At 36.9% G+C, this 12,231-nt stretch overlaps 2 protein-coding genes across 2 annotated transcripts; both read left to right on the top strand.

Annotated features, from left to right (window-relative positions):
* Nucleotides 1-911: 911 nt before the first annotated feature.
* LOC142937614 (cystatin-B-like) lies at nucleotides 912-2,099 on the top strand. The gene is made up of 3 exons (XM_076080640.1): nucleotides 912-1,082; nucleotides 1,190-1,291; nucleotides 1,761-2,099. Exons 1-3 carry the CDS (start codon nucleotides 1,017-1,019, stop codon nucleotides 1,887-1,889), a joined length of 297 nt encoding a protein of 98 aa, XP_075936755.1. The 5' UTR covers nucleotides 912-1,016; the 3' UTR covers nucleotides 1,890-2,099.
* A 5,658-nt stretch (nucleotides 2,100-7,757) lies between these two features.
* LOC142937796 (cystatin-B-like) lies at nucleotides 7,758-8,557 on the top strand. The gene is made up of 3 exons (XM_076080885.1): nucleotides 7,758-7,951; nucleotides 8,072-8,173; nucleotides 8,426-8,557. Exons 1-3 carry the CDS (start codon nucleotides 7,883-7,885, stop codon nucleotides 8,555-8,557), a joined length of 303 nt encoding a protein of 100 aa, XP_075937000.1. The 5' UTR covers nucleotides 7,758-7,882.
* The last annotated feature ends 3,674 nt before the right edge of the window (nucleotides 8,558-12,231 follow it).

Genomic DNA, 12,231 nt, shown 5'->3' with positions numbered 1-12,231 from the left:
GCAATACTTTCATCAGTGGACTTAATAGACATTAGATGAAAATCTTCGATATCATTACTTTAAGTATACAGTAAACGATTTATTACTGTGATTTTAAAGCTTTGACTACTGTAATCTTTGGTTGAATACACAGTATTTTACTGGGAAATAGTATACAGTACGTTTCTGCTCACACACACAGTAAATTAATGTGGAATATACCGTGTATATTTTGATGCTAATACATTTCTACTTTTAATTAAATACAATTTCGAGTTACTTGGTTACTTTCCAAAACTGCAAAATAGCCTGGAGGAAAATGAAGTGAATAGAAAAATAAATAGAGGATGAATCATCACCTCTGGCCTCAAAAGAAGAACTGCAACTCTTTCGTGGACACTTTAGAAATATTAATCATCTGCTGTCACAAAACCTGTTCAGTGAAGGTGTGGAAAGTTTTCTTAAATCATAACTTGACTACAGAGAGGGTTATAATGCTGATGCAGTTTAGTCTACTCTTTGTTTTGGGAAGCTTTGTATCTGCTGCACAGCTGACTGATAAAAGAGGAAATACAAAAAAAGAGAGAAACGTTCATGGAAATGCTTAGTTAGTAAAAGACTCATCTTTGTTTTTCTTGTCACTAATGGTTTGAACCAAACAGTGATCTGAAAGCATCCAAACACAGCCGCACCTCAGACTAAACCACATTCTCTACAAAGACGGAAGATGAAGAGATATATAAAAATATATTTTTAGAACACTCCTTTCTGGTACTTTAAACGATTAATATAAAAACATCTTAGATTCAATTTAACATTTTCAACCAATATAGAGACGTTATTGGTGATTTTAGTCGGGTTGTAACATAGTTTAGAAAGCAATCCCCCCCTACGCTGATGGTATGACCCATGATACAGAGTCATATGACACAGTGAGTCATCCTGAACGCCTCGCGGACACAAACCCATGGATATATAGAAGGGAAGTAACGTTTTCTGTCGTCTTTTCGCTAATTCTCGCCACTAAAACTGTCACCATGATGTGCGGAGGGACTGGCTCGGTAGCTGCTGCTACCGACGAAATTCAGAAGATCTGTGACAGCGTAAGTAGAAGCTAAAAGTATTATCGACTTTCTTCCCTCTGAACTATCCACAGTAAACAGGGCCTGCGTGTCATTTTTAATGTTGCTGTAATCTCATTGTTATTCAGGTAAAGGGCGCTGCAGAGGAAAAAGCAGGGAAAACCTATGACGTGTTCACAGCCAAGAGCTACAAGTCTCAGGTAGTGGCCGGGACCAACTACTTCATCAAGGTAATTATAAAATACGAGACAAAACAAAACGGTGACTATCAACGACTTTTATTTTGTAGTAACAAGATCACGTGACATTTGAAGCGGTTACAGTCAATACGAATAAAGTTACAAGATGCAGAAAAAAGAGGGACTGCTGGAGAACTTTAACCTTTAATGTAATGCATGCTGGGAAGTAGACTATATTCTAACAAGTTGACTGAGATACGATCAATTATTCAGTCACTACTGAACTCGTATGTTCTGGGAGCGATAACTAACAACCTTATCTAATTACACAGATAATGAAAGAAGGGTTCATTCAATATAACTTATGATCTACATTGCAAAGGAGTTTGGTTCTTGCTTTCTGCATTCTTCAGGTGGACATAAACAAGACGTGCATTAAATGCTTACGTTGCTCCATGTCGGCTAGATGTATAATTAAGTAACCAAGATCTCCTGAAACTTTACTTTTACTTCCTTGCAGGTCCATGTGGGAGGAGAAGACCATGTTCACCTCTGTGTTTATAAACAGCTCCCACATGCTGGAGGAGGGTTAGAGTTATCTGATATGCAGCACTCCAAGACCCAGGAGGACCCTGTTGAACACTTCTAATAGGATCCTAAACCAAACACAGCTTGCAGGTTGCCGTCTCATTATAATCGGTTATGATCAAATTATCCTGGCTCAGTGTATAAAACAATGCTTATGCAGTTTCCACTCCTAATATGTTACAACATGCTGTCATACTGTAGATCATGATGTAAAGAGCATGTAAAAATGTAACTTTTGTACAACATTAAAGAATAAATGAATTGGATTTGTTGTGAGGTGTTGCTTCTCTTTCTGTGGTATTTGATTTGTGAAACAGCTGCAGGACAGGGCGTATGCGTCTTCAGCTGGCAGACGAGTGAAGAAAACCGGTTGGACAAGAAGCAATAAAGACAAATAAGTCAAATCACAACTGGGTTTAGTGTCGAATGCATATGGATCAAGGACAAAGTCCCTCCTGAAGCGGCAGTCTGTTATATGAAATATAACAAAGCAGTCTGCATTTAAATTACATTAATTGTTGCTGTACTATATCTGTCGGGACATTGAGCATATGATGCAGTTTAGTCATTTATATTTGACTGGACGTAAACTTCAGTGAAGATCTGGAACAAGCTGATCCACAATATATGTGTGATGCTGTCATACAGCATAACAACCTAAATGTCACTATAGGATACATTTAAGGAGAAAAATGGACTTTACGAGATTAAAACATTAATTCAAGCTCTTCAAAATGTCAATGAAGTGTGAGACAATATTTTTCGGGGTGTGGGGTCTCGATATCTGCCTTAAAACCGGAAGTGTAACATATTTGTGACTTAGAATAGAAGGTGGAGTGCTGTAGGTTTATAGCACAAAAACCTTCAGTAGTAAAAAATACACCATATGAAAAGTGACATACATTTAGATTTGTATTGCTTTTTCATTCCCAATACATGGTCAACAGCTTAAAATAAAATGTATTCAGTATGTGTATTTTTTTTAAATAATGAATTTCATTCTTTACACCAAAAGTAACGTTCAAAAGTACATTTTTTTGGTTGCATAAACTGTTTTAAGGCTTCAAACGTGGTGAAAAAAAGACAAAAAATGACTTTCGCACAGACACTGCGCCGTGAAGCTCACCCAGCCTCAAACACATTTGAATGAGTCACGTGCAGTATATAGATTCCCTCATCTTGTTTGAACAAAAACACATTGTGTAAACTTAAGTACACAATCATGAATCACTACCACCGCGCTGGAGGTGAACCAGGAACTTGATGGCTTGATTTTTAATGGTACCAACATTACAAAATGACATACAAACTCTTGAATTTGATCATCTTTCTTAAAATATGTCATGAAGTTTCAATTCACACAGCAATTATTGATACACTAACAAATTACTTTTTTCAATGACTTACTATTTTCAGTTGCATAATTTGAAGCTATCTATTTCTAAATGTGTTTTAAAGTTAAATCTACTAACCTCTTTAACCACTGTTCACGTGTGTGATTACTAAGCAGCACAGACTACATACTCTCAACACGCATGTAAACATACAGTCACATTATTATAGTGCACTCACGCGCTCTCACATAATCTGCAACTTTGATCAAATGAGATTTCCAAATGTGTCGGGTGGATTTGGGAAAATACAATTATGCACAAGCCACTGAACACTAACTAACTGAGCACAAACTATCTGAACACTAGTTTCATGTTAAGTATTACATATAACTGTACTGTGAAATGATTGGACGGATTTATAATAAAATTATTTTATTTCTAGTTTTGTCATTTGATTTAATTGCTGTCGGGATGTCAAGAGAATTTGAACAAATCCAACAATTTCTTTTTTCTAAAATACAATCGACCATACCTCTAAAGGTTACATTACCCCTGTACGGATACATTTAAGAAGAAAAATGGATTTCAAGAGGTTAAAACTGATACTCTGATATTCTTGAATTCCACTCCTTTCTAAAAAATGGATGATAAAACAACATTTTTTAGGTGTGGGGCCGTGATATCGGCCTTAAACAGGGAGTGGAACACACTTCCCTGTAAGTAGAAGGTGGAGACGTGGAGTGAGACCAAGTCAGACCAAATCCTGATAGGGACCGGAGAGAAATGTTGAAACTCTTTGTCAACAAACCACACTTCAAATCCCACTGCAGCTGTTCTAAACCACATTAGGTTGTGTGTCAGCGGTATTTGTTAATCCCTGGACTTCGCATGGTCACGTCCCTGTTATCGTCTTGTGACTACTGTTCCTCTTTGTCAATCACATGCTGCATGATTTCTGTTCCCATTAACAAATTAAATAAAGAGATAAGATATTTGACAATTGGTCCTGCAGTCCTTTGTCGTAGCGTTTATGATTTTAATCTAAAAACTCATTATAAAGTTGCTGGTGAAGGTCAAAAGTGACACATTTTCTTGTTCTTCCTGTTCTATGAAGTGTTCACATGATCTGTTTTTACCCTTTAGGATCCTGACAAATGACTTAGAAGGAAATAATGATTTCTGTCTCATTTCTGGGGCGTGTACTGAAACTATAAAAGGGAAAAATAAACAGACACGCAAAGTTGGGATGCTCCAAAGTTCCTCACAAGATGTTAATGAAGTATAAAAAAACACTGTGGACGGAAATAAATATTTTGAACATACAGTTTGATTAAAGTTGGCTCATTTGATTATTTTCCTTGTGGAAATTGTTGAATTCATCCAACGTCCAAAACAGGAAAAGGTGGAATAAGTAAAATCTGATTCTAGAAGGTTGTGTCATTCAGAGGGAGACAGTGTTTTTTCTTTTTAAAGGAAATAATTACGTTGGTCAGGACCTCGGTGACCTGCTGGCTATGGCCATGAGACGATAAATATTTTTTTCCAAGTCATATTTTGACTTAACGTCTGTTCCTGGCTGAAAACATAAAATAATGTATAATAGTTAAAAATGGTACAATTTACAGCACAGCCAAATGATATTTTAACCCAGTAATATTATAAAGATTGACATAAATTTATAAAACAGGACATTTACCAGCAGATGATGCCATTTTTTCTTCTTTTATTCCGAGTCACCCTTTGTTCATCTCGGTCCCTTTTCCACCACATTGTGACTGCTGGTCTTCTTTCTGTACAGAGAACAGGGACTCAAGAAGATGTCTAACTTACAGATTTCTCTGCTAATGTGTACAATATTGTAGACGTAAAGGTCACATGCCTGCAACTTAAAAACAAAAATACATCACCCAAATTGAGGCACAGCTTCTAATTTGGGGTGTGAACTTTCCCCTGAAATTCTGTACATTATAAAGAAGGTTTACCTGAATTGTACATCTACTGTTTGCAAAAATGTCAAATTGCACATGTGTTATCAAGTTAACATAAGTTTACTGTGTAAAGAGCACTGTGTAAATACTGTGTCAACATAAAACACACCTTGGTTCCCTTTAATTTCATTCTCACACTCAACCTCTGAATTTCTGCCACGACAAGACTTAAAGCCATCTCGGTCCACGGCCAGTGATGTTTGGATCTCACTCCTTGTGTTTGTCTGCATTCATATCCCCACATATCGATATTCACATCTTTATCTTGAATAAAGGATTTGATGAAGGCAAACCTATTTAGATATTCATCATTGTGATTGCACTCATAGGGTGTATAGACATTTAGGATAATTAATTCCTTATCATGAGTAAACAATAAACCAGCCTGACTACATGTATCAAAGAGTCAAGTTTATTATTCCAGAGAATAGTCACGTCCCCTGGTATCTTCCTTCTGACTATTCCCATGCCAAGGTCAGTTGTAGACTCATCAGACCCATGAAAGTTATGATCAAAAGAGTTTAGCTTTTCAAAGTCTTGCTTTGCTAAGAATGTCTCTTGTGTACATAGTATGTCACAATTCTCCAAAAGGTTGCCAACAACCACGTGGCACGCTGTATTCAAACTTTTATTGAAATAATAAAGAAAGCATTACAAAAATCGTATTCTATGTATTGTGGTTCTTATATGCAGCATTTGTCTGATATCTAAAATATATGTTTTCTTGGCGGGACAAAATGGTGACACATTAAAAAGGTAAATAAATCCAGACCCAGACCTTAACATGGAAAACGATTTTTAACCTTCTCATGTTGTGAGTTCTCTCTCTGACCCTTGACTGATCAAAGTGATCAAACAACCTTTTCCAACAGTGAAATACTTACAGGAAGCGATCTCATCTTACAACGCTCTGCTTCTTCATCCTGAAAGGATTTGACATGATTTTGAATGTATTAACATCTAGAAATAAAGGTATTTGGTGTTGGGAAGCAGCAAGTTGAATGCACAACCTTCTATATATTTATTGTGGCTCTTATGTGCAACATTTGCTTTTCTTTTATTAAGTCTAATATCAAAGATCCGACAAAATCTTGAAGAAATGGTAACAAATTAATTAAAAAAGGTAAATAGATCTCTTTAGTTTACACAAACCTTATCACAGACTTAGATTTTTAACTTCACTCTGATGGAATAATAAAAGAAACATTCTCATATTGTGAGTTCTGATTACACAGACCAGGAAACACTTTCTTAGTCTCAGTTACTTGACAGGTGTCCTGGAGGAGAAAACAGATATTTCATACATTGTTGTGAGAATATGAAGAGTAGTAGTGAGCGTATCAAATCTAACCAAACGGAGAAATACACTGACTGAAGTCATGTTTCCATATTTAACATTAACAGGTTCTGTTGAATATCTAAAGATTTGCTTAATCTTTGACTTTGAAGTAATCGTATCTGTTGCCATCATCCTTTCAGCAGGTCAGTCATTGTACAATCATTACCTAGAAGTCATATTCCAAAGAAATTATCTTTGTCTAAGTACTGTGTCAACACAGATAAAACACACCTTGGATTCACAGTGTTTAATTAATGGAAAACCTTGATTCACTGAGACAAGAGATGCCACTGTGGAAACTCAGACCATTTGTGATCAGGTGCATCAATATACCTTCGTTCCTCACACTCAACCCTCTGGTCTACATCTCAGTCTGGATTTACATCACGAGTCAGGTTGTGGAAGGAGAAAACTTCCTCATCAAGGCAAATAATATTGTGATATTTGAAAACAAAAAATTGAAAGCCTCAGATGTGTGAATGATATACAGGTTGAATTATATTTTTTGTGACATCCAGTTGAATGTAATGTCCTTTCAAATTCATAGTAAGACAGTAAACACCAGTTAATCACATCCCTGATAGTAGAAGATCCTCACTGTTCAGAAAAACAAGATCCAGATTAATAGTTTCTCAGATGTCCAATGTTCCTCTCTATTTCCAGATAAAGAATGCTCATACATGAAGCATGAGGTCCAGCCATAATGTATGTCTGTCTGTCTGTAGGCAAAGGCGCTTCACTTGACAATATGAAATTATTATCTTTACAGAACTGAACTATGCGATTGGCAAATAATGAGCTTGTGTCTGAGATATCTGCATTCATATCCCCAAAGACATACAAGAAGTATTATCTTGAATATAGGATTTGATGACAGCAATTTAGATATTCATCATTGTGATTGCACTCATAGGGTGTATACATCTAACCAAACGGGGAAATACACTGACTGAAGTCATGTTTCCATATTTAACATAAACAGGTTCTGTTGGTTGAATATCTGCAGCCTCATAAGAATACTCTGCTCCTTCATCTCAGAATTATTACACAATAAAGAGGCTATTATGACTGCATGTGAACAGGAATTAAGTCAAGTACTCTATTGGTGAAGATTCTTTGTTACATTTTAAGGTGGTATTGTTATTTCAAAAAATCTACACGTAGTATACTTATTTAAATGGCTCAAGCAATACATTGTGTTTCTTCATCACAGTCATGTGAGGTCACAGCTTCACTGTAGCTCCACCCAGAACTTCATGAGAGCCACCTTCCAGTCTGTCTCCAGGGTGGTTACACAGTATAAATACATCTGATAACCAGCTGAACATGAACACACGAGACACGGAAAAGCAGACAGTTGACTTCTCTGTTAACTTCAACGGACCTTCTGACAATGGCTGGATCTGGAGCATGGAGTGACACAATGGATGCCACTCAGGAAATTCAGAAGATTTGTGATCAGGTGAGATTCAATCTACCTTCATTCTTCACCACAAACCACACTCAACTCTCTGAGTGTTTCTCAACCCTGGTTTATATTTCAGTCTGGATTTACATCACATTTTAATTCATTCATACACAGATGAAACCTGAAGTGGAAAAAGAGACAGGGAAGAACTATCGGGAGTTCAAAGCAGTTAAATACAGGTTTCAGGTTGTGGCAGGATCAAACTACGTCATCAAGGTAAATAATATTGTGATATTTGAAAACCAAAAATGAAAGCCTCAGATGTGTGTCTTTGTATGATATACAGGTTGAATTAACATTATTTGTGACATCCAGTTGAATCTGATATCATGTCAAGTTCATGGCAGGACAGTAAACACCAGTTAAACCATAAACACACCTCTGATGGTAGAAGGTCCTCAGGGTTCAGCAACACAAGATCGAATATATTCTTTCAGATGTTCAATGTTCCTCTCTTTTTTCCTGCAGGTTAATGTTGGAGGAGAGGACCACATTCATCTGAGTCTCTTCCAAGAACTTCCGTGTAACGGAGGAAAGGTTGTGGTTCGTGGTGTGCAGCTGAACAAAACCAAAGAAGACCCCCTCATACCTTTTCCCTAAGTGATCAAACAACCTGTCCCAACAGTTAAAATAGGCTGCATTCTCATGTTAAAGTGCTCTGCTTCTTTAACCTGAAATGATTTGACATTGATTTTGAATTTATTAACACAGTGAAAATATTTGGTGTTGGGAAGCAGCAAGTTGAATGCACAACCTTCTATTGAAATAATAAAGAAAGCCTTAAAAGTCTCTCTATGTCTTGTGGTTCTTATATGCAGCATTTGTCTGATATCTAAAATATATGTTTTATTGGCGTGAACAGATGGTGACAAATAGATTAAAAAAGGTAAATAAATCCAGACCCAGACCGTAACCCGGAAAAATATCTTTAATCTCCTCATGTTGTGAGTTCTGATTACACAAACCAGGAAACACTTTATTCTTTAGTTACTTGACAGGTGTCCTGGAGGACAAAAACATTTCATACATTCTTCTGAAATCATAAAAGGGAGCGTACAGAAACTAACCAAATGAGGAAAATACACTGACAATAAGTCCTGTCTGTCTTTCCTTAATAAAGCAAAAACAAAGAAGACCAACAGTATGAAGAGTCGACAGCCTCTAAAGTCTAAACTAGAAATCTAGAGCATCTGAACTATGAACTATCAGGAATTCAAAGCAATAAAATAATGGAATCAGCTTTTGGAAGTTGGCGAAAATGTCCTCGTCAAGGTATATAATATTGTGATATTTGAAAACAAAAATGAAAGCCTCGGATGTGTGTCTTTGCATAATATACAGGTTGAATTATTTGTGACATCCAGTTGCATTTAATGTCATGTCGAGGCAGGACAGTAAACAACAGTTAAACATTTGCTGTTTGGCAACAAAAGATCCAGATACATTTATTTAGATGTCCAATCTTTCTCCCTTTTTTCTGCAGGTTCATGTTGGAGGAAAGACTATTCATCTGACTGTCTCTCACTCAGTTCTGCTTTACAGAGACATGCTACGCCTAATACATTTTCTGAACGGTGTGCAGCAGCACAAACGGATAGATTTTGAGCTTTCTCATATTGTGTGTTCTGATCACACAAACCAGGAAACACTGTCCTAGCGTGTGATAGATGACAGGTGTCCTGAAGAACATTCTTCTGAGATAAAAAAAAAATAGATAGAATCTAACTAAACAAGGACATACACTGACACTAATGACCTTTCTACCAACTTTCCTGAATCAATCAATAAAGAAAACCATTACGCGTCTACTGAGGCACAGTGATGCTTTGAGCTCAATGCTAACACGCTCACATTCGTTAGGATTCATCCTCTGAGAACCATGAATGTCTGTACACAATTAACTGCCAATTCAGCTGAAAGTTTAGACATTTAAAATATTTCAAGAACTTAAGACGGAGTGGATTAAACTGCACCACCTCATTGCAAGTAGAACACTTCCTCAAAAGATTCACAAATTATTTAAATCGCTTTAAAATATTTTATTGTTATTTAAAAAACAACAACCAAACACTCTTTTTGTACAATGTTTCTCATTAAAGAAGCACACTAAAGACTGCTGCACAGCTGTGGTAATGCAATGCAACAGACACAATGGAATACAAGTGTGTTGGAGAAGAGGTCAGGGCGGTCTGGATGGTCTGCAGCCTGCAGTCAGGACTCAGCAGCAGGTCGTAGTTTCAGCTCCAGTCGGGATTTGAACCTCGAGTGAAGCAGCTCCTCTCATCAGACGGAGCTTCACTTCACCTTCGGAGGCGTGTAGTGGATTCTGCACCTTTCACTGAAAACCTAAACACGGCAAATCAGGGATAAGTAACTTATAGACCAGTGACAGAGCATTTAGGTGTGATTACAGGACATTACTATTAACAGTGAGCCTACCTTCAGACTTCTATCATTGACAACTTCTTCAACATTCAGCTCTGATTGCATCAGCTTTAACTGGAAACCTAAAGTGCGTTACTTAATATATATTTTCAAACATATGATAGTTTGTGAAAGATTGTTAATATAACGCTACGTAAAGGGTCAGTTCAGCTAAACTGGAGAAACAAAAACATATTCTCTCTTTGACAACTATTTAGCCATGAAGACAGTTGTATAGATGAGACAGGACAGATTATGTGTCATAGTTTTGAGATGCACGTCTGAGATTTATGTCACCACAAATAAAAGCAGCAGAAGCCAAAATATTCAACTTTTAGTTTTCTATGGTTCAAATATTTCCCAGATAGATATTTGATATATTTCATTAGATCCCCTCTGCCTCTATTAAAACACACCAGAGATATGCCTTTTATAAACATGTGTTATTCTCTATAGAGTGGTGCAGGAATGAGTCCTAAAACCCAGAAATGAGTTGGACCTTTTGTCTGAAATAAGGTATATGTGGACACAAGCTTAAGAGATTTGAACTTTTGTTAGATATAGAATATATAAATACTCCTACCGTGACTTTTGAAGCTTTCAAATGTTATTAAAAAAAAGTCTGTTGCTAACAAGTGGCTATATGGAACTAAAAAACATCACGCCGACTAGTCCGCCTCCACATTCTTACAGTGTATATTCACGCTCATGTGGCCATGATGTAGTTCGTTTATAGCCTAAAGATAGATTTTTACTTCTGCCAATGTAGGCTACTTTTTACTACACTACACCTCAGAGGTAAATAATGTACTTTTTACTGTGTGTCACAGGTACATATTGTACTTTTTACTACACTATCTCAGAGGTGTGGGAGCCGTTAGTACATTATTTACCTCGGGATAGATATCTGTCTAATCTATTGACGAGGATTGTAACCAATTCAATTTAATGACACGATGGTGACTTGGTCCGCCCACTTAGTGTCAAAAAGAAAAAGCAGCTTTGTGAGCAGAAGAGCAGTGATAGAAGTCGCGCACCAGGGGACGCTCCTCTCTCCTCAAAGCATGGTTTTGTTCTCGCGTGCTTCAATTTTGCTGGTGCAGCAGAGGTATTCTGTGCAGAGTGACGTGGCTTTTTGAGTTGCACGTGTGGGACCTCTACACGCGCGCGTGGATCTTATTTGTGCTCGCGGATTTTGTCCTTCATAATTACTCTGTAAAATCAACAACAAATTAATCCAAGTTAATGTCCACTTTTAGCTGATGATCCTCCTGTTTTATTCTGGAAAACCTGACTGAAAATCACAGTGTGATATTAAATTACTTTTAAAACATAAAGGTGACTTTAACGACACATTTAAGGGAAAACTACTTTGAACTTCGAGAGGTTAAAAATCAAATTCACCCTAAATTCACCATCAACCACAGTGTGATCTGATCTCTAATGCATTAAAGGCCTTGCTCAAGGGCCTCTCAGTGGTGGTAATGAGGGAGGGGCAGGGCATTCATCCTGCTGGTACCATGGATGCATAAAGAGAAGGCTGGTTCACGTATTGAAGACAATCAAAGCCCACTTCTATACGTTTAGGTCACTGCTTTATAATAAAAAAAATGGAAACATGGAAATCTCACTTTCTACAACATGGGACCAACTTTCAATGTCTCAAATAAATTCCTGAAAGTCAAAAACGTTTAAATATTGCAGCTGTTGATGATTAAAACCATTAAACAAACCGACTCACATCATCAGTTGCTCTTACAATTGCCTGTTTGTCCTTTTGTAACAGCATTTATTTTATTGTCGCCTTGTTTTTATTGAATGTCAACATGAAATAAGTGACAAATACTTCA

This window comes from Anarhichas minor, unplaced genomic scaffold (assembly GCF_050575085.1).
Source record: "Anarhichas minor isolate MPS153535 unplaced genomic scaffold, ASM5057508v1 ptg000074l, whole genome shotgun sequence".
Lineage (NCBI taxonomy): Eukaryota > Metazoa > Chordata > Actinopteri > Perciformes > Anarhichadidae > Anarhichas > Anarhichas minor.
Note: the sequence above shows the minus strand (reverse complement) of the source record. Positions and strands in the feature narration are given on the sequence as shown.

Coding starts and splice junctions, on each gene's coding strand:
- LOC142937614 (XM_076080640.1), top strand. CDS start 1,017: ATGATGTGCGGAGGGACTGGCTCGGTAGCTGCTGCTACCGACGAAATT. Junction 1,083..1,189: donor TTCAGAAGATCTGTGACAGC/GTAAGTAGAAGC, acceptor ATTGTTATTCAG/GTAAAGGGCGCTGCAGAGGA. Junction 1,292..1,760: donor GGACCAACTACTTCATCAAG/GTAATTATAAAA, acceptor ACTTCCTTGCAG/GTCCATGTGGGAGGAGAAGA.
- LOC142937796 (XM_076080885.1), top strand. CDS start 7,883: ATGGCTGGATCTGGAGCATGGAGTGACACAATGGATGCCACTCAGGAA. Junction 7,952..8,071: donor TTCAGAAGATTTGTGATCAG/GTGAGATTCAAT, acceptor ATTCATACACAG/ATGAAACCTGAAGTGGAAAA. Junction 8,174..8,425: donor GATCAAACTACGTCATCAAG/GTAAATAATATT, acceptor TTTTTCCTGCAG/GTTAATGTTGGAGGAGAGGA.